Source organism: Centropristis striata, chromosome 14 (genome assembly GCF_030273125.1).
Source record: "Centropristis striata isolate RG_2023a ecotype Rhode Island chromosome 14, C.striata_1.0, whole genome shotgun sequence".
NCBI classification, from domain to species: domain Eukaryota; kingdom Metazoa; phylum Chordata; class Actinopteri; order Perciformes; family Serranidae; genus Centropristis; species Centropristis striata.
In genome coordinates, this window is record NC_081530.1 from 6187618 (window position 1) to 6209430 (window position 21813).

Genomic DNA, 21813 nt, shown 5'->3' on the forward strand with positions numbered 1-21813 from the left:
AATAACAGTTGCAGTTTATGTGTGTGTGTGTGTGTGTGTGTGTGTGTGTATGGGTGGGTGGGTGGGTGGGGGTTTGGAGTGGGGGGTAATCTCAGCGGCGCCACCTTAAAAAAACAGTCTCGCGGACCTGTCAATCTCTACGAACCAGACAGACCGTGGCTGGCGGCCCTGCTGTGAGAACCGTCACGGGATTGGCCGAGAGCGGTGGTCCCTGTGAGACCTGGCCGCCCATTGGCTGCTGCATGTCGAGACAGTGACGCGCACGACGTCTCCCCTCTATTGTTATTGTGGCGTGCGCGAGGGGAACAGACAGGATGCACGAGGAGACAGTGGGGCTGTTAAAAGGATAAAACATCGACGAAACATCAAGCTAGCGCAGCACAACGTGTCACACATGAACATTAGCTCGCTACAGTGGAGAAATAGAGAAAAGCTGTAGCCGCGTACACGCAGCCCAAACATACTAAGCAGTATATCAACACATACAACACGTCCAACGGTCTTTCTGTCCAACTTCTTCTCTCCACTCCGGCTGATGTGTAAGTACAAACTATCGATCTCCATCTTTTCCGTCTCGTGCTCTCGCCAGTGGTGTAGCCCCGAGAAGCGACAACATGACGGGGAAGTCAGTCACATTAGCTTGCTATATTGTTGCTCACTGTAACCTGCTTTTATCTGCTGTCTCAGCCTTTCAAACACACTACTCACACATTGTAGCCTGCTCTGCCTTTTCACACAGCTTATTTCTTACTAGTCGTTAAACATAAATGAGTCCTCATATCGTCACACTGTTGAATTAATCGCCTATGTCATTTTTTGTCAAAATTGGTTGGTTTTTTGCCTAAACCATCTCCTCATGACGCCGGCCACCTATTGTAAAATCGCCTACATCCTCAATTGATCAGATCATGATTTTACCCCTTTAAGATCATCACTTCTTTGACAATTTGCCACATTCATAGGCATCAGATAAGAACCCAGCAAAGAAGAGCTAGAGGGAGATTGGTTAGTTATCAGTTTAGTTCATCAGTGTTTTATTGTTGACATTAATATTGGTAACACTTTACTCTAAGGTGTCTACATAAGAGTGACATGATCGTGTCATAAACATGACATGGGATGTGTCATGAACATTAATGACACTTTGAAGTAACATTAATGCTCATGATACTTGTCATGTCATGTTTCTGACAGGCTTGTGTGACTCTTATGTAGACACCTTCAAAATAAAGTGTTACCATATCTTGCTTAAGTCACAAAACCATGTTAAAAGAATTGCCTCATTTTCATTTATTTCTCTTAAGTTACACAATTTACACACAGTGTTATTACTATGCCAATAGCCATCCTTTGTTACATCCTTTTTGGTTGAAATAATCAATAAATGTCACATGTTACACTTTTGGTGACGTTTTTTGTGTTTCCTGCAAAACTTGAAAAAATGAGTTAGGCGGTTATTTTAACAAGGTGACGATAAATGAGTCCTCATATGAATGGCTTTGTGTCAAACACTGGATGTATTTTTTCTGAAATCCGCGGCCGGCACACAGTACGGCCGGCACACAGCTCAGGTTGAATGCTTCTCCTGACCAATAACACGGTGTACGTTTCAAGCAGATGTGACTCAAGTCATTTGGTCCAAGTCTCAATCAAGTCCCAAGTCAATTTGCCTTGGGCATGTCAAGTCAAGTCGTGTCCTTAGTTAAGGCAAGTCAGGTCCTAAGTCATGCCCGCCACAACATAATGTGATCAACATTGAAACATAACTTTACTTACGTAATATTTTATACTATCTATAGAGTTGATTAGTGATATGAATCAACAGAGTTGTGCAGAGAACAGATTAATGTTGTCTAACATATGCCCACACAGACACGTGCTGATCCAAATGAGTCTTCAAATGACAAAAGTTTAATGTTTTAGTTACAGGTAACATTACACATATTCTACTTGAAATGCCTGACTAATCAACCCAATCAACAGAATAAAACATAGGCAATGTCACATTATGTTTGGGCAAACCACGGATACATTGATACCCAGTCTCTAATTTAGGTTTCAATGTTCAAAAATTCAAGTTTTTATGTGTCATTTAATGCTACATTATATGCTATTATCTGTTGAATAATAACGTTTTTATTTATGACATGACTTCAGACTTGACCTGACTTACCCAAAGAAAAATGACTTTGGGACTTGTTTGAGACGTAGACCAAGTGACTTGAGTCATGTCTGCCTCTTGGTATCACATTGGATTGAGACACTCGGGCCTGTATGATAAATGTTGAAAGAAGACATGGGCAAGGTGTGTGTGTGTGTGTGTGTGTGTGTGTGTGTGTGGCAACAGTTAGAAACAGTTGTGGTTATATCAGCTGTTGCTTTTTTACCAGTGGAATGTTTTTCACTGTTACTTTTGATGCCCCGTCCCACCTTTTTTGAAATGCGTTGCAGGCATCAAATTCAGAATGAGCATATATTTACAAAAATCTATACATTTGATAAGGTAAAACATTAAATATATTGTCTTTGCACAGTTCAATTGAATGTGTCAAAAAAGAGGAAGCACATTATTGCACTCTATTTTATTTACATTTCACACAGTGTCCCAACTTTTTTGGATCCAGGTTGTAGTTGTAATAGCACCCATCTATAGAAACTACATTAAAGAAAAAACTCCTGTTTATTAAAAGGTGTCTCCTAAAGTTTTGCAAAAAAACAATGAATAATTCCAAACGCCTTTCTTTAAGTGTGATCCAAAATAAACACAGAAAGTTGCACTGTGCAGTTGCCATGTTGGATAAATACATAGGCATCTCCATCTGGGACTGACATCAACAGGTTCTAGTCTTCTCAGCCAGTGGAGGAGAGCAGTGAGTGCAGGAACACCACCAGTGTCCTGATGCATGATGTCCTCCTGCCTTCATTCTTAGTGTCTCCTCTCCTATTTGATTATCTCCCTTTCAGTGTCCTCCAGTTTCATCAATGTGAAATGACTCACCATCGTCCTCATAATAATCCGGATAAGCCATTATTGTACTTCCTTTATGAAAGTATAAATGCAGTGGTAGTCAGCCTGCCATGCGTAAACAACAAGTCATGAAAGAATGTGCAGAATGTACATAACCAAGGGCCATTCTGATAGCAAGTAGCATTGCTTTTGATGATTTAAGTAGATAACCTAATAATTCAAATGCTATTCACAACAACCCACCAATTTTACACATACACAAGTTCAGTTTACTCATCATGGACAGAACAAAAAACAGTTGTTTTAATTATTCTGAATGTCTGACAAAAACCTGGGAGATTTCATCAGGGCTTGATTTTGAAACTACTATATTTTAACAGAAAGCCTGTGTTACACACTGAAAGGTGTGGGCTTTTACCCATCAGGGAGAGTCTAACCAATGGCTTATCAATATGTCTATCTGTATATGTACCTTTACCCGTATTAGTCTGCTACTTACTTTGTTTTTAATGTGCTGCTGACAAAGTAGATACACAATATGACTTTATTATTACTATGGTATTACAACTTTAACTTTAGTAAAAGATCTAATAATTATTGTACAACTGATAAGCACTAATAAGTGCTGGATTTCCGCTCACAACTGGCTTCCACTAATCCCTGGTCTCCCCGCTCTACTAACAGGGACTGATTCAGAACTGGGCCATCATGATGCCGGTGAACTTTCTGGTCACTCATTGGCTGACCAACTTAATACCAGGTAAGCCAGACAGCAATCAGCAATACCAAATGTTTTTTTTTTTTGGGAGGCCCCTCCATCAGTCTCAGTGAAACAGACAGAAAATATGATAAAATCGATAGAGGCATCTAAGCGTTATAAGGACTTCACATATGTTCATATGACTTTTCATTTTCACTTTAAAATTGGCACAGAATGTGTTCTTCATTCATTTTCCTTAACTGCATATCCTGCCGGGGGTCTGGAGCCGATCCCAGCTGATATTAGGTGAGAGGCGGGGTCCACCCTGGACAGGGTAGACACATAGACACCTACGGGCAATTTAGAGTCACCAATTAGAAGTGCTTGCTTTTGGACTGTGGGAGGAAGAAGGAGTAAGAACTAGGGCTGGGCGATATGGACCAAAAGTCGTATCCCGAGATATATTTAGGCTGAATATCGACATATGATATATATATATATATTGAAGAAGATTACTTTATTAATCCCACAATGGGAAATTCAACCTCTGCATTTAACCCATCCTTTTTTACACACAAGTGAACACACCATGCAAGGAGCAGTGGGCAGCACGTTACTTTTATCGCAGAGTGAGAGCAATATGTTCAGGCAAAGTCAAATATGACATGTCACAAGTAGCTTTATTAAAACAGTTTACTTAAGTAAAACATAAATACTGTATAACAACAGGGGAAACTTTATTTAAAATCAAAGCTCCATAAAGTGCACATTTAAATAAAAAATATCTTAAATAAAAATAGCCTATGAAATAAAATAGTCCAATCTTTTTGAGAAATAAATATATTTATTTGAGAAAAGAATAACGAACATTACAAAAGAACTAAATATGACAAACCCTAGTAAGGGCAGCATTTATATCTCAAGAAAGAAAAAAAATGAACTATATCAATATGCGATATGGTCTAATTCCATATCACTTTTAAAAACATATTGATATATCTTTTATGTCGATATATCGCCCAGCCCTAGTAAGAACCCACGCTGGCACAGGAGAACATGCACACTCCACACAGAAGAGCTGCTAACCACTACCCCACTGTGTAGCCCCAGAATGTGTTTCTATCAGAAAACTGGACTTTTAAATAATAATGTGTTCCATTATTCCCTTATTATTCCAAAAACGGGGGAATTCAACCTCTGCATTTAACCCATCCTTTACACCAGCTATTCTCAACCTTGGGGTCGGGACCCCAATTGGGGTCGCGAGATGATTTCTGGGGGTCGCCAAATCATTTTGGAAGTCAGCTCTGTCTCCACTGTGTTAAAGTGTTCATGTGTTAATGTGTTTTAGTCTTTTTGGTCACTTAATGTCTTTTTTTTGGTCATTTTGTGGTTTTTTTTTGTCATTTTGTGTCTTTTTTGTGTCTTTTTTTGATCATTTTGTGGTCAATTTGTGTCTTTTTTGGTCATTTTGTTTCCTTTTTTTGGTCTTTTTGTGTTTTTTTTTGTTGTTTTGTGTCTTTTTGGTAATTTTGTTTCTTTTTTGGGTCAGTTTGTGTCCTTTTTGGTCATTTTGTGTCTTTTCTGGTCATTTTGTGTCTTTTTTGGTCATTTTGTGGTCAATTTGTGTCTTTTTTGGTCATTTTGTTTCCTTTTTTTGGTCATTTTGTTTCTTTTTTGGGTGATCTGAACTGTGCATGTGAGATTCTGTTCAGTCAGCGGGGGGTCGCGGACAACATGCATGTTAAATTGGGGGTCGCAACTCAAAAAGGTTGAGAACTACTGCTGAACAGTGATCAAACCATGCTAGGAGCAGTGGGCAGCACATTACTGCGCCCCGTGTTATGAAGTTGGTCAGAGTCAATTCAATTCAGATTAGTTCAATAGGTTTTATTGACATGACATTTGACATGTGTTGGCAAGATTGAGATTTACATCCAGAGAAATTTGATCTATCAAGGGCCGGCATGAGTTGTCCAGAGTGAATAATATGTGTCCACTGAGCATAAAAAGCCTTTCTCTTGTGTCTTGTGGCAGTAGCATCATGTCAGTGAACCCTCCGAGCAGCAATGACGCCTGCCTCAGTATCGTCCACAGCCTCATGTGCCACCGGCAGGGCGGAGAGAACGAGGGCTTCGCCAAGCGGGCCATCGAGAGCCTGGTGAAGAAGCTGAAGGAGAAGAAGGACGAGTTGGACTCGCTGATTACGGCCATCACCACTAATGGAGTCCATCCCAGCAAGTGTGTCACCATCCAGAGGACGCTGGATGGACGGCTGCAGGTCAGTGCACCTCTTACATACGGCATCAACTTTCAAACACATATCAGTGTCCTCAGCTTTTACTGCTGCACACTTTCACTTATGTTGCAGTTGGACATTTGGAATTGATACTGTTTTAGGAAAGTCACAGTTTGATTTGGATTTTTGTGTTCACTTTAACATTAAAAAAAAATCATATTTAATATAAAAAAATGAGTTTAGTATGAATTGAAACAGCTACCAGGTTTATCTGTGTCTTTTTTGCATGAATTCATCCTGATCCTATTGAATTTAGCATGTTCCATATATTCACGATATTTGAATATCCATTATCAAAAATAAAAACCATTGCAAGGCATGTTGGGTTTTATTTTAGAATATATCCAGCAGGTGGCAACATTCTGTCAATCATATTCAGTATGTACTTATGCAATGAAATAGTATAAATCAGCAGGAATGTGTTTAATCCAGCTAATAAATAGCCAACCTGTCATTTCATCATTCACAATGGACCTGTTGGCTGCGGTCCAAACAGACGTGTGTGTGTGTGTGTGTGTGTGTGGTTGGGTTTGTTTAGGCGAGTGTAAAAGCTGTCCAGCACATGGAACAAATCCAGTCCTGAAAAAAAGCAGGGACTCATTCCACTTCAGACCACATTCTGCTGTAGTTGTGTTTGTGGTGTGATTTTTCTTTTCATGATAGAAGGAAAGAAAAAATTGAACTATTTCGATATATGCGATCTGGTCTAATTCCATATCACATTTAAAAATATATTGATATATCTTTTATATCGATATATTGCCCAGCCCTACTTGAGAGAGATGTTCACTTGCTCCCATAAAGTCACAGTCAGGTAACTTTCAGTAGCCCTGGAGGTCCATCCACAGCTGTGTTGGACAGTTATTTGATTATGGCCCCGTTTACACGAGGACGCTCGCGGGTAAAAACGACAAAATATTTTATCGGAAGTGCCTTTCGTTTAGACGGTGACGGCGTTTTGGGTTCTTAAAGACGCAAAAATCTGAAACCACCTTCCAAAGTGGAAAAGTTAAATCCGCTCCGCCGTAGCGTGTCCGTCTACACTGCCAAGACGCAAAACTGCTCAGATCTGCTCACGTCACGTATGTGTTTACGTCACATACATGCTCCAGTACAGGAAAATAAACAAACGTGGGAATATTTCCATGCGTCGGACCTTCAAGCTGCTCTGGCAGCTCTAATAAACTTATAGGAGTCTTTCCACCAAATGTACAGGATATGTACAGATAGTATTAGTGAACAGAGAAGGATCTGTAATTACCTCTATCACATTTTGAATGCAGCAATTAGTCGGAGGCGAGCCAGACGGCTGTGAACGAGACCTGGGAGATCTAGTGATGGTGGAGAACTTTGTGGAAGGAGTAGCTGATGAAAATGTGTGGCGTGAAAACTTCTGCATGCCCAAAGATGCTCTAATCGCTTTAAGTGATGCCGCCTGGCTGCATACAATCGAATTTCACACACTTTTGCGTCATCGTATGCAGCAGATTTCCTCCCGAAAATGCTCGTCTAAACGAGGAATAAAAAGTGAAGACGCAATGCTACTTTTGCGTCTTCTGTTCAGACCGTCCTCGTGTAAACGTAGCCTATATTCTGTTGTTTCTTTTCATAAAGTTCAGGAATGACTTTGTTGCTGAAGTCAGAGCAGGAGGGGATACAATACTTCAATCAAATACTGCAATCCTGCATCCTCAAGACTGCATGGCCTGCTTATCTTTAGCTATAAACAGCCCCAGTGCTTTACTTGTGGTTTCTGTCTGGTTCTGCATGAAGAGGGTGTTTAATGCTGCAGGGAGAAGGAGTTGACCACTGCATAGGGCTTTCAAAACCATAAGATTTAAACTCAAATTAGTTGATGCGCCGATACTGAGCATTTCCTGATGCTGCTGGTCACTGTTCTGTCAGGACTCAAGTATGACACCTGTCCAGCAGTGACTCTCCTCTGACGGTTTCTCAATTAGAATAATTTGACAATTAGGTTTAGGTTAGGGTTAGGGTAAGGGTTGGTGGTTAATTTAGTTGCCATTGTTAAGTTTAGGATAAGCAATGCACTGAGGGTCCTCACAAAGCTAGATGTACAAGGATGTGTGTGTGTCTGTGTCATTGTGGGATAATGTGGCCCAATTACAAAGCTTGGTGTTGAGCCCCAGGTCTCTGAACTTGATAACGAGGGCACAGTGGTATTAAATTCTGAATTCTGAACAGCATTCTCACACACAGAGTGTGTTCCTGTGGTCTGGCTTGCAAAGGGCAGAGTAGAGGGCTATGGTGAAGGCATTACCTGTATGCAAATAGAAATGGGACCAGTGAGTCGGGGAGGGAGGAGGTGATGAGTGATTTTGACTAACCACATAAAGCATTTCATGATGTGGCGGTGAGTGCTAGGGGGCAGTTTAGGGCTTTTGTCTTTTTGGGGACACATTTGGGGCTTAGCACAAATCTTGGGGAGCCTGACATGCTTTTCTTTTTTCTTTTACCTATTTACAGCAGCTATAGTGTACACTACTGGTCAAAAGTTTTAGAACACACCAACTTTTCCAGAATTTAATTGAAAATTATGCAGTTTAATGTCTCAGTGTACTCTGAAATTAATGCACATTTGCAACATTTAAAATTCTTGATTGAGCATGATAGTGTTTTGAAAGTAAAAAAAAGATTCAAAATCACATTTTATGTTGGACTAAAGGACTAAAAAAAGACACAAAATGACAAAAAAAGACACAAAATGACAAAAAAAGACACCAAAAGACACAAAATGACTAAAAAAAGACACGAAATGACCAAAAAAGACGCAAAATGACTTACAAAGACATGAAAAGAATTCAAAAATGGACAAAATAGCCCAAGACTCCATAGAGTTAAGTTGTTAACCCCTACTTGTATAATTCTGAAATGTACATTATCTTTCAGTTTTGGTTAACCTTACCTTTTTTTATTTACCTCTGGCAGTTCACCACTTACCTTTGTACCCTTTCAAGCTGTTCATTTGACTTGAACTGCTTGAATTTCAATAAAAAACTGGAAAAATTGGGGTGTTCTAAAACTTTTGACCGGTAGTGTATGTACAGATTTTCAAGCCAATTAAGAAAATAAAATGCCTACCATCCCTGGTGCTGTCTTCTCACTGTGGCACCGCCATGGAGTTTTACTAATCCAAATTTCCTGATGTGTCAGTTGGAGAAGTAACAAACACCACCACCTGACCACTAGTCTGTCGCTGTCTACCTATCTGTAAGGCCAGCTTGGTGTTAAAGTAGACTTGTTTTTGGTCTGAACAGCTGCTTGAATTGCATTCAAACATAGACGCGGGTAGATTTATTAACCTATAGTGGTAAACACACAGTTTATCTATGTTGGGCATTCATTTGGTCTACAATGGCAGCTGTACTCTGTTTTCTCTGTGGTGTTGTAACACACCCTACAAACTGGGACTACAATCTATTGATAGTATAATAAAGTGACTGTATGTTAGGTTATTCTTTGACCTGATGGACTGATGGGGCTGTGCTCCGATGCAGGAACCTGTCCTTGTATTTGCTCTTGTGCATTATCACAAATTATTAATACACCACATTAAGTCAACAGTACAGATGTCTGTTTCATTTTGCAACAGTGAAGGGACACATCATCCAAGAGTTCTCTGTCAACTCAAGAAGAGCATCTTAATCTGAAATATACCTTTTATTCATATATCATTTTATTTTCTATTCCTCAGAGATGAGGGTATGACGATGCTTTGCTCTCTCTTCAGGTGGCAGGAAGGAAAGGTTTTCCTCATGTCATTTATGCACGACTGTGGCGCTGGCCTGACCTCCACAAGAATGAACTCAAGCATGTCAAGTTCTGCCAGTACGCCTTTGACCTGAAGTATGACAATGTGTGTGTCAACCCCTACCATTATGAGAGGGTGGTGTCACCAGGCATCGGTAGGTCGCCTTCTTACTTAACAGGTCTCAGTCACTATGCTAAAAGTGTCTAATAAACTTTTCCACAGCACACATTTTGACACGTCATAGTAAGAAAAGCACAGGTGAAATGATGAAAATGGCTTAGTTCCATTAAGCTCGCTTTCACACATAAGTACCTTGTCTGATGGACTCTGTGTGATTCAGTGGTGAAATTGCAGCATTGTTGCATTTTTCATTGGTTTGGTTTGCTTCCACACTGTGCTTTATGAAGCACACCAAGCATTGTAAACAAATACTCTTCATCTATTGGACAGAATATGAGAGGGAAAGAGCTGATACTTTTTCAAAGCAAGTCACTGACATTAATGTGTTGTTGAGTTTTTGAATGATTTTTTTCACTTTTATGCAGCATTGATCCGCTGTGTGATTAAATCCATTAGCCACCATTCTGGCGCTAAATAATTTGAAGACCTTTGTTGTTTTTATGTGTAGCCAGTAGCCACAAGCAACTGTGTTATGTGGTCGTCTCATCCGTCCAGGAGACATTTTTCAAGCCTGCTACTACCTAGCTTGATTGTTGATTCTCAAATTTCAGCCCAAATTCAACCCAGATGCACTGTGTTTTGGTCGCCCCCTTAGTGTCCCACTAAATGGAGTGTCCTGGTGGGTCACTGGTTTTTGTTGGTGTGAATGTTCAAGTGAACTCTGGTGTGGACCAAACTTGCTAAAAAAGTGGGAGTCTCAGGTTCACTTCAAGTGCACCAGAGTTTGGTTCACTGCAGGTGAGAATGCAGTGTGAACCAAAGGAAGGAAGCAAACCAAAACACATTGAATTTGGGCAAGAATTTGAGAATCAACATCAGGCTTAAAAAATGTCTTGTGGACATTCTAACGATGAAGTAAAGGCCTTTATCCGAATATGGTCAGACGATCACAGAACACACACAAGAACAACAAGGTCTTCAAATGATTTAGTGACAGAATGGGAGCTAAGGGATTCAATCGCACAGCAGATCAATGCTACATTAAAGTGACAAACTCAACAATACATTAGATTACAATACATTGTCTGTAAGTTGCTTTGAAAAAGTGTCTTTCTCTTTCCCTCACATATTCTGTCCAATAGACGAAGGGTATTTGTTTACAATGCTTGGTGCACATGATAAAGCACAGTGTGAAAGCAAACCAAACCAAATGAAAAATTCAACAATGTTACGACTTCACCACTGAATCACAGTCCGAGTCCACCAGACTTTATGTGTGAAAGTGACCTAAGGCTGTGTCCTTGTTGAAGCAGACCTGGTTTTGAATCCGGACCCAGTTCCCTTTGCTGCATGTCTTCCCCTCTGTCTCCCCCCAAAATTAAGCATGAAAATGCCAAAAAAAATCTTTAAAAAAAGAAGAAAGTATCCCATTGAGCTATCTCAGTGAGTCAGCATGCACAATACCAGGACCTCCTGAAATGCATGGATGTTATTAAATACACCTGTGTTCTTCTTCTATGACAATTCAAAATGTCTGCTTTGATAAAGGATAATTTAATCACTGACAAATATGACAAACTTTATACATCTCATCCTTTTGTTTGTTACTGATGCTTCATTTTCTGTATGATGTCAAGTTCTCAGCTCATGATCTTTCTGTTTTCTCTGACAGTTGGTCTCAGCCTTCAAAATACAGGTGAGTTTCACTCTACTGCACCACATCATGATCAAAAGGATTTCTTGTTTCTCATGTGAACAACCTGTGGGACATGTTGACCTTCCTGTACAACAATCAGGCCAAGAATTGTACCGAGTCAACAGTTTGAATGCAGTCATAGCATCTGTTACAGTGCAGGTGCTGTCATTAAGAGAACAAGCCAAAGGTTAAAGGAGCAAGTAGCAAGTTTGACAATGTCTTATACACATACTGCAGTTCAGCCTGGCTGGGCAGCCTCCAAACATGGAGAACGGTAAGGCCTGACTAAACGCTAAAGCCTCTTTCACACATGCATGTACGGCCTTGTGTGAATAAGCTTGCAGGTCAAGTCTGACCTCAGTGGTGTAATTACAAAAAGCCTACAGTAGCACAACATTTAAAATATTAAAAGACATTTAACATTTAAAAAAAAAAAAAAAAACTTTACATCAGGTAAAAAAGATGTCCTTCATAGCATGGCTGGGCTCAGCATTAGAGATAAGGTGAGGAGCTCAGATATCCAGAAGGAGCTCATGGTAGAGACACCGCTCCTTTGCTTGTAAAGGAGCCAGCTGAGGTGGTTCTAGCATCTGCTGAGGATGCCTCCTGGGTAACTCCTGTTACAGGTGTTCCCGACTCGTTCATCTGGTAAATGTTAAATGGACCTGCACTTATACAGCAGTTTTCTAGTCTTTGCAACCACTCAAAGCGCTTAAACTACAGATGGCGCTCATTCACCCATTCACACACATTAATTTAATGGTGGCTGAGGCTACCCTAAACGGTGCCACCTGCCACCATTGGGAGTTCATTCACACATCAATGAATGCAGCATCGGGAGCAATATCTGGTTCGGTATCCTGCCCAAGTATGTAAATAAAAAATGGTCAGGGATCGAACCACCAACCTTCTGATCTGTGCTACCAAATGAGCCACAGGCACCCTGGTAAGAGACCCCGGGGTCACACCAGAAAACTCTGGAGGGATTATGTATCTTATCTGGCCTGGGACCACTTTAAGGTCCCCCAGGAGGTCCTGGAAGGTAGGGGTGGTGAGAGGGATGTCTGGATTACTTTGCTTAGCCTGCTGCCCTCACAACCCGCCCCAAAAAGGTGGATGATTACAGAAAGTGAAACAATGTTTTTTTGAACATTGAACTGACTTTGTGCAGAAAAAGGGATGCCATGCATGTGGGTGGTACAATTTGCATACAAAATGGGTAGATAATATTAAACAAAATAAACTCAAGGGCCAGTCTTAATGAGAGGACAACAATAACCAGTAATGGCTTTTATCAGAACGGTTTTTGGAATGTTTATGAATATTTTATGAATGTACTCAGATGACCTTCAGGGAATGTTTTTATTTACATTCTCTGATGACCTGATTTGGTTTGGTATCAGCTCTCTGTCTCACACCAATATCACTGCAGTACAGCATAGTAAAGGCTCCTCCCCTCTTCTGCAGCAGCACCGAGTGGCCTGATCAAAGAAGAATACATCCATGACTGTATACAGATGGACCTCCCACCTGGCATGCCTCTGTCTGAGCACCAAGCTGCCCTCAAGCTTCCTCCTCCAGAACACTACGGCCAGCCCCTGCCTCCCCAACAGCTGTCCTCTGAGCCCCATGGACCCCAACCCGTTACCAGATACACCAACCTGCCCGTCTCACCCAAAGGTCAGCTCTGCATGTCTGTGTTCAGCAATGAATGGTTGATGAATGAATCCTTAACTGTGTATTACCGTATTTTCCGGACTATAAGTTGCTCCGGAGTACAAGTCGCACCAGCCATAAAATGCATAATAAAGAAGGAAAAAACATATATAAGTCGCACTGGAGTTTAAGTCGCATTTTTGGGGGATTTGATAAAATCCAACACCAAGAACAGACATGTCATCTTGAAAGGCAATTAAAAAATAAAAATAGAATAGAATAATTGTACGGTATGCTTACGTTACATGACACAACTGAGAACGTGCCTGGTATGTTAACATAACATATTAAGAGTTATTCAGATAACTACTCCAAATAACCAAAATCCAATGAAATCTTCATCCTCGGTGTCACTTTTAAACAACTCCGCTAACTCCGGAGGTAGAAGATGCGGCGCTTCTTCTTCTACGTCGATTACGTCAGACTCACCCTCATACTCGGCCTAGAGCGCCCTCTTGCGGTTTAGTGTGAAAATAACATGTGAAATGATATACCGGTAATAATGTGTTAATAATTTCACACATAAGTCGCTCCAGAGTATAAGTCGCACCCCCGGCCAAACTATGAAAAAAACTGCGACTTATAGTCCGGAAAATCCGGTAATTGTATGGTATACAGTTGGAGTCAGGCCTGATGGGTTTCTCTGTTCTCCTTCCAGTGTCTGGCTCCAGCTCCATGCTTCCACTGCAGGGCGCTCATGGTGACGGTCGGCTCCAGACGGCATCTCCGCAGGCTCAAGTCATGACCCCGGCACCACGACCTCCGACCCCAAACCAACCCTCTCCTCAGCAACAGGCTGCCCAGCAACCCTCACAACCCCACTCACAACAACCCTCCCTACCTCCTTCCCACTCACATGGACAGAATGGATACAGCAGCAATAAACCCCCTCAGAGCCAGGCTGCCTTCCACAGTGAGTACTGTGCATACGTGGATATTGTTTCATATTAATATTTTATTTCACCTTTCAGGGAATTGGAAACCCAACAGTTGCCTAATAAAACACCATCACCCCAAATGAAAATTTTAGTTATTACAACAAATGCATGTCTGTATTTTAAAATGCAGATATGTTTCTCTACTTGGGTTACTGTTGTGTGTTAACTTAAATGCTGCAGGCAAAATTTTTAGACAAAATGAAATCTACACCAACAAAAATTGAATATGATGAGTCTTCATAAATTGTATTGCAGAGTTTAGATTTATGGAGGCCTCAGCATCTTCTAGTGAGTGTGAAGGTGTGTGTGTGTGACGGATCAGCACCATTCATTTCAGAATATAGAATCATTATTATTTTAATTAAATAATAATAATAATAGTACCATGTCAGAATTGGCTCTCCTGTTTTGTATGATTTTTCCCTTTATCAAAAAAGGAAAAATTGTAGTATGACATTTTTAAAAAGCTTTCTGAAATCAAGGCTTATTGAGTCGCAAATCACAAATAACTGCACGTTGCACTTGGGAAAAAAATGTTTGTTTTCCACAGTTTCAAGGAGAAAACGATTTTTGAGTCTTCTCTGGCTCTCAAGGGCAGAATGTTCGGTAATATAAACGGTGTTCATGGTCACACTGATCATTCTTTCCTTCCCTGTAATTCAGCAGTTTGGACAGGCAGCAGCACAGCCTCTTATACTCCCATAGGACCCCAGCAGAACGGGCGGGGTCACCAACAAGCTGCCCTCCATCATCCAAACCACCACTGTAAGAAATGCTTCAAAACCTTATTGTGACATTCCCCACACTCCCACTATGAAAATGTAATAAGATGTTTTTCAATTGCAGAATCTCACTTTGTAATCATCAGATCACTTTGATAACCCTAACCCTTATACTGTTCAATGGGACTGCTGTGCCAGAAATAAAATAATTCTCTCTCTCTCTCTCTCTCTCTCTCTCTCTCTCTCTCTCTCTCTCTCTCTCTCTCTCTCTCTCTCTCTCTCTCTATATATATATATATATATATATATATATACACACACACACACATATATATATATATATATATACAGTGTATAAATATACAGTATATATATATATATATATATATATATATACTGTATATTTGTCCAATTGAATGACAACGATATTGTTTCTTTGATGAGAAATATTCATCTAGAGCACAAAGATTAAACATGTTAAATTTTGTTAAATTTATTTAAAACAAATAAAATAATTCTCTCACTCTCTCTGTCTCTGTCTCTCTCTCTCTCTCTCTCTCTCTCTATATATATATATATATATATATATATATATATATATATATATACACTGTACATTTGTCCAATGGAATGACAAATGTATTGTTTCTTTGATGAGAAATATTCATCTAGAGCACAAAGATTAAACATGTTCAAATAGAGAGCTTAAAATAGATTGCTTGTTTGTGTACAAGTACATGTTGCTCAAAGTAAAACTGGTGTAGGAAGTGTTGATGATCTGCATTATCCGTTGTTGCTTCAGATTAATGCATTCATTCCTCTGCTTTCAGGGTCTCAGCATCACAGCTCAACCCCTTTCCCTCCTTCTGTGTCCAACCACCCAGGTCAGAGACACAATTTTTAGACTGCACAGACTCAGTCAGTGTGAAGCCCTGTGTATCATATATGTCATCACTATTTACATCCTGGCTTCATTGACAGAAATATTTAATTTCTATAAAAATGGGGATGGTTGAGTTTATGCACAGTAGTTTTCTGCTGCTGTAGCTGTTCAGCATCACTGCATAGATGACCCACAGTGTTGTCACAGTCTGTTTTCGTTGCAGGACCAGAGTTTTGGTGCTCCATCTCCTACTTTGAAATGGACGTTCAGGTGGGTGAGATGTTCAAGGTGCCCTCCAGCTGCCCTGTGGTCACCGTGGATGGTTATGTTGACCCGTCAGGAGGCGATCGCTTCTGCCTCGGCCAGCTGAGCAACGTCCACCGCACAGATGCAAGTGAGAGAGCCAGGTGTGTCTCTTTAACACGTTGATTTTTATGTGAAACACATTATGGGTCAAGTAGTAAAGAAGAACACCTTTATTTCTTTATTTTTTTCATTTCCTGACTATCTTGTGTTGGCGTTCTCTCTGCCACACCACCCTCCTCCTGGCAGCATCACAGTGCCTTCTTCTTCTCTGTCCTGGCATTGTGTCTTGCTTGTGGACACAATGATGGATAACACAAATATGGATAACACTGGGCCGTCTCTCCTTGAAGATATTCATGTACGGGTGGGGAGACGGTCGCTGTAATCGATGTCTTCGGTTATGTAAACACCTCAATTTTACACAGCTGTACTACCACTCGGAGCAAAGTCACTGCTAATCCATGTTAGCATTAACTGTAGCATCAGTTGGGATGTTAGTTTTGGCTAACTAAAAACAAAAACAAAATGTACGTTACTTACCGAAGAAAAATGAGCAGTGACTCCTTGGAGTGTCTGTTAGTCCAACCAAACACTGAACAAGACATTTTTAATGAACAGAATGTTGAAATAAACTGTCATTAAGTGAAAATACAGTGAAAGGGTCAAAGTTATGAGACCAAACCAGTAACGCCCTTTTAAAAAAATATATTTATATAACTTTATTGACACGTTGCCGTGGATACGCATTGTTCTGCTTCTCTCCTGATGACAGCTCACCTTGTTAGCCACCTGTCAATCAAAGGTAGCCCCGCCCCAAATCATACAATTCTTTATCTTCTATTTTCTTCTAAACGGGGTCCTTATTTGAACTATTAACATCAAATTGTCTCGAAGATTTTTTACTAGCGATTGAGACCATAGTGTTGTCATAAAAAAATTCTGAGGTAATAAATCAAGTGAGAAGTTTTCTCATTTTGCATTGAAATGAATGGACAGAAATCTTTCTGCAGCCAAACTTAGCACCCCCTGTGTGAATTTTTGGTAGAATGCAGCTTAAGGCACTTCCTGGTTTGCCTCCCTGCTCAGACCCGGAGGTTGCCGTCTGGTTTATCCTGATGATATTTCCTGTGTGTTCCAGGTTGCACATTGGTAAAGGCGTACAGCTGGAGTGTCGTGGTGAGGGCGATGTGTGGATGCGCTGTATGAGTGACCACGCTGTGTTTGTACAGAGCTACTACCTGGACAGGGAGGCAGGTCGAGCACCAGGTGATGCTGTGCACAAGATCTACCCCGGAGCCTACATCAAGGTCCGAAGCCAGCTCACACACACACACACACACACACACACACACACACACACACACACACACAACTCCTTATTTTTTAAAAACTGTTCCACTATTGTGTTTCTTTGAAAACACCAGTGAGCAGCAATGAGCTTACAGGAGTTACATCCATTTGAACTGAGCAATTGTTAGCTGAGATAGGCAACAGTGTTACCAAAGAATGAATAGTACCATGTGAACTGCTTGTGTGTTTTTTCAGGTGTTTGACCTACGCCAGTGCCACAGACAGATGCAGCAGCAGGCAGCCACGGCTCAGGCTGCAGCTGCTGCACAGGCAGCTGCTGTAGCAGGAAATATTCCAGGCCCGGGCAGCGTCGGAGGCATAGCACCTGCAGTCAGTAAGTGTTGTTAACACCTTCATGTTTATGTGTACCTGATAAAATGCCAGTGTGTTCTTCATCTCCTTCAAGGTTGGATATGTTGTGTGTTCAGAGAGGGTTTTCTTTGAGTTGTCTTTCTATCATCTTGAACCAGTCTGGCCATTCTCCTCTGACCCCTGGCATCAACAAGGCAATTGGCTCACTGGATATTTTCTTTTTCTCTGACCATTCTCTGTAAACTCTAGAGATGGTTGTGTTTGAAAATCCCAGTAGATCAGCAGTTTATGAAACACTCAGACCAACAACCATGCATGTTTAAAGTCTCTTAAATCACCTTTCTTCTCCATTCTGATGCTCGCTTTGACCTTCTGCAGTTTCTCTTCACCATGTCTACATGCCTAAATGCATTGAGTTGCTGCCATTAGATTGGCTGATTGGATATTTGCCTTAACGAGCAGTTGCACAGGTTTACCAAATAAAGTGGCTGTATATTCAATCCTCTGTGCCGGGTAAATATAGGGGCACCACAACATGAACAGATCTGTAGAAAACTTAGAGTGCTGAAGCATCCTGATCCTGGATCAAGGATCACAGTGCAAATGTGAACTATATCGATATACACTACTGGTCAAAAGTTTTAGAACACACCAACTTTTCCAGAATTTAATTGAAAATGATGCAGTTTAATGTCTCAGTCTACTCTGAAATTAATGCACATTTGCAACATTTAAAATTCTTTATAGAACATGATAGTGTTTTGAAAATAAAAAAAGATTCAAAATCACATTTTATGTTGAACTAAAGGACTAAAAAAAGACACAAAATGACCAAAAAAAAGACACAAAATGACAAAAAAAGACACAAAAAGACATGAAAAGAATTCAAAAATGGACAAAATAGCCCAAGACTCCATAGAGTTAAGTTGTTAACCCATTTCTTGTTCCCTGAAAAAAGGCCTACTTGCATAATTCTGAAATGTAGCCTACATTATCTTTCAGTTTTGGTTAACCTTACCTTTTTTTATTTACCTTTGGCAGTTCACCACTTACCTTCGTACTCTTTCAAGCTGTTCATTTCACTTGAACTGCTTGAATTTCAATAAAAAATGGAAAAATTGGGGTGTTCTAAAACTTTTGACCGGTAGTGTATGCAATATGGTCTAATGCCATATCACATTAAAAAATATCTCGATATAAGAAATATATTGCCTAGCCCTAGTCAGCAAGAAACAACCAAGAAGACTGCACTGTGATGGAGCTGTGCTCAGATATCATTGTGTTATGTCTGTGACAGGTCTGTCTGCAGCAGCGGGGATCGGTGTGGACGACCTGAGGCGCCTGTGTATCCTGCGGCTCAGCTTCGTGAAGGGCTGGGGACCCGACTACCCTCGGCAGAGCATCAAACACACACCCTGCTGGGTGGAGGTCCACTTGCACCGCGCTCTGCAGCTTCTGGATGAGGTGTTGCACACTATGCCACTGGCAGACCCCGGGCCTGCAAACTGAGGATCAGGACTTTGTTCAAATTCCAATCTGGATTCTATGAATGTGCACACACAGACACATGTTGCCAAATATGTTTTCAAACTGATACACATAGCAAATCAACATAAATGACCAACGACATATTATGCTTGTAACAATCAATGGTGTGTCACAGACACACACACACACACACACACACACACTACAACCAAAATGTCTGCAGCCACACAGACATAAAACTGCTGAAGATTTTTCTAATGCTTTACAATCTGAAGTCAAACATGAGGCAGTTGGAGCTCTGAAGCTAAACATTGTGTCCTAAAGACATTTGTATGCACTGTGTGTTTCACAAATCCACTTACCCTATATGCAATCTGGATTTGTGTTCTGCACATTTATTCATGGAATCCACACAGACGTGTAAAAGTTATCCAGAAAGAGAACTGCATACCTCTGTCAGTAAATTCACACTGAATACAAACAGCATTACAGTACTCTTTACCTCGTATTATCATCAGCAGAACTGATGTAGAAGTATGGATTAAAGAAACCATCTCTGTGCTTGTACGCTCTACTGTATGTTGATCTAAAATCAAACTGTTAGCATCGATAGCTCGTTAGCTCCCTTATTGCGCCCAGCTCAAGCTATATTATTTTTGTACCAAAAGACTAAAAAGCCAAAAACATTTAGCTTTAAAGTAGTGTTGTTGTTCTTTGTAATGAAACAGTGCTACCCTGTATGTAACCAAATGGTTGGTGCAAATCACCAAAGCCAAAATACCTCATAACTCCAGTGCAAAGTCACAGTTTAGTTTTGCGCTTTCTCACTGACAGGCTGAAGTCAGTCTCTGACAGGATCCTGACTGCAACACTCCCTAAGCTTTGTATTGTACCGTGCTGTGATGTGCAGTAGCAGTACTAGATGACTGACATGTGTTGTACTCGACAGTTTGACAGCAGAAAGACGGTTAAAGTCACTTGATCAATGGGAATCAACCACGAGCAGCTACAGAGAAACAAACCCGAGAGTGTTTGTGTTCTCTGGTCTGCCTTCTGGCAGCGTGTTCACTCCAGTGTGTGCCTCGCAGTTTATCTGAACTCTGGATCTGAGTCCTGTACTTCAAATACAGCTCAACCAATTCAGACTATCAATGCTGTGTGATATCATTGTGAAATAAAGGCCAAATGAGTAGAGAGCTGAAACCATGAGCAGCACTTATATGACAGGTTGAGTGCTCATCATGTGACTGCAGTTACATGAGGAAGTCAGGTTGGGATCCCACTGCAGTTCAAAACAAGACACGCCCCGCTGCGCGAGGATTGGTCAGCGCCGTGCCTTACGCCCTGCGTCACGCAGAGATATCTGCACCAAAGGATAACATTAAAGGAAAGTACAGACTCAATAAAAGCAGAGTAAAACATTTTCATTAGAGTCTTAAAACTCTGCAGCTTTCTTAAAAAGAACAGGCGGGGGGGGGGGGGGGGGGGGGGGGCGGCTGTGGCACGGTTGGTAGAGCGGTCACCAACTGGCCGGATGGTTGGTGGTACGATCCCTGACCATGGCAGCTACATGTTGAAGTAGCCTTGAGCCAGATACTGAACCCCAAATTGCTCCTGATGCTGCGTTCATCGGTGTGTGAATGAATTCCCGATGGTGGCAGGTGGCACCGTTTAGGGTAGCCTCTGCCACCAGTATGAATGTTTGTGTGAATGGGTGAATGGGCGCAGTGTAAAACACTTTGAGTGGTCGCAAAGCAACTAGAAAAGCGCTATATAAGTCCAGGTCCATTTACCAGGGCACGGCCCTGACCAATGATAGCGTCCCAGTGCGGGTCTTGTTGTGAAGTACAGTGGGATCCATAATAACACACCCTCCCAGAATGCACAGGAGCAATCTCTTCATGGACACAAATGTGATTTCGTATTTACGGCTGTCATTGTGTTTACTGTGTAAATATAGTTTGGCAACTACAAGAGCTGAGAGCTGCTGTACACATTCCTCTTGTCCACTCTTGCTGTGACATGACACAAGAGTGATGGAGCGCTCGGCCTCGATCCAGTCATCCGTGTAGAAACGCAGTCCGAGCTAATATGAGTCTTCAGCAGTTGCGGATATCTTCCAGAGGTGTTCTTTGGATTGGACCTTAACTCTGAATACGTTCTAGCAGTTGAATGTAGGCTTGTAGCCAGAAAAAAACATGGGCATTAAACCCTACATGGATCTGTCCAAGTCAGACTGCTGAAAGCTCATATTTTCCTCATGTGTCTTTGCACAAAGGGCTGTGGCTTTCTTACAACATTGGGTATTTGTGTTGGGAAAGAATCACCCAAAACAACTTTAACATACAGTACACATGGCACATGTATATTCTAACAAAGACGTGAAACATACCAAAAGCCAGCACAGACTGCCACAAGTACACATGACTGTATACTGTATGTGAAGAGCTGTTAGCCTAGCAGTGATTCACCCTGATGGAGGATTCACACCAGAGTTCAAAGAAACTGTTCCAAACGAGCTTGTTGTGAACTGATAGGGTAAT

The 21813-nt window shown here is 41.1% G+C and overlaps 1 protein-coding gene across 1 annotated transcript; it reads left to right on the forward strand.

Annotated features, from left to right (window-relative positions):
• The first annotated feature begins 321 nt into the window (after positions 1-321).
• Positions 322-20625, forward strand: smad10a (SMAD family member 10a). The gene is made up of 13 exons (XM_059350669.1): positions 322-539; positions 3653-3728; positions 5706-5949; positions 9719-9893; positions 11532-11555; positions 13023-13235; positions 13930-14184; positions 14873-14974; positions 15762-15815; positions 16038-16221; positions 17259-17427; positions 17666-17804; positions 19080-20625. Exons 1-13 carry the CDS (start codon positions 536-538, stop codon positions 19289-19291), a joined length of 1851 nt encoding a protein of 616 aa, XP_059206652.1. The 5' UTR covers positions 322-535; the 3' UTR covers positions 19292-20625.
• Positions 20626-21813: the final 1188 nt, after the last annotated feature.

Coding starts and splice junctions, on each gene's coding strand:
- smad10a (XM_059350669.1), top strand. Junction 13,236..13,929: donor CCTGCCCGTCTCACCCAAAG/GTCAGCTCTGCA, acceptor TTCTCCTTCCAG/TGTCTGGCTCCAGCTCCATG. Junction 17,805..19,079: donor AGGCATAGCACCTGCAGTCA/GTAAGTGTTGTT, acceptor TGTCTGTGACAG/GTCTGTCTGCAGCAGCGGGG.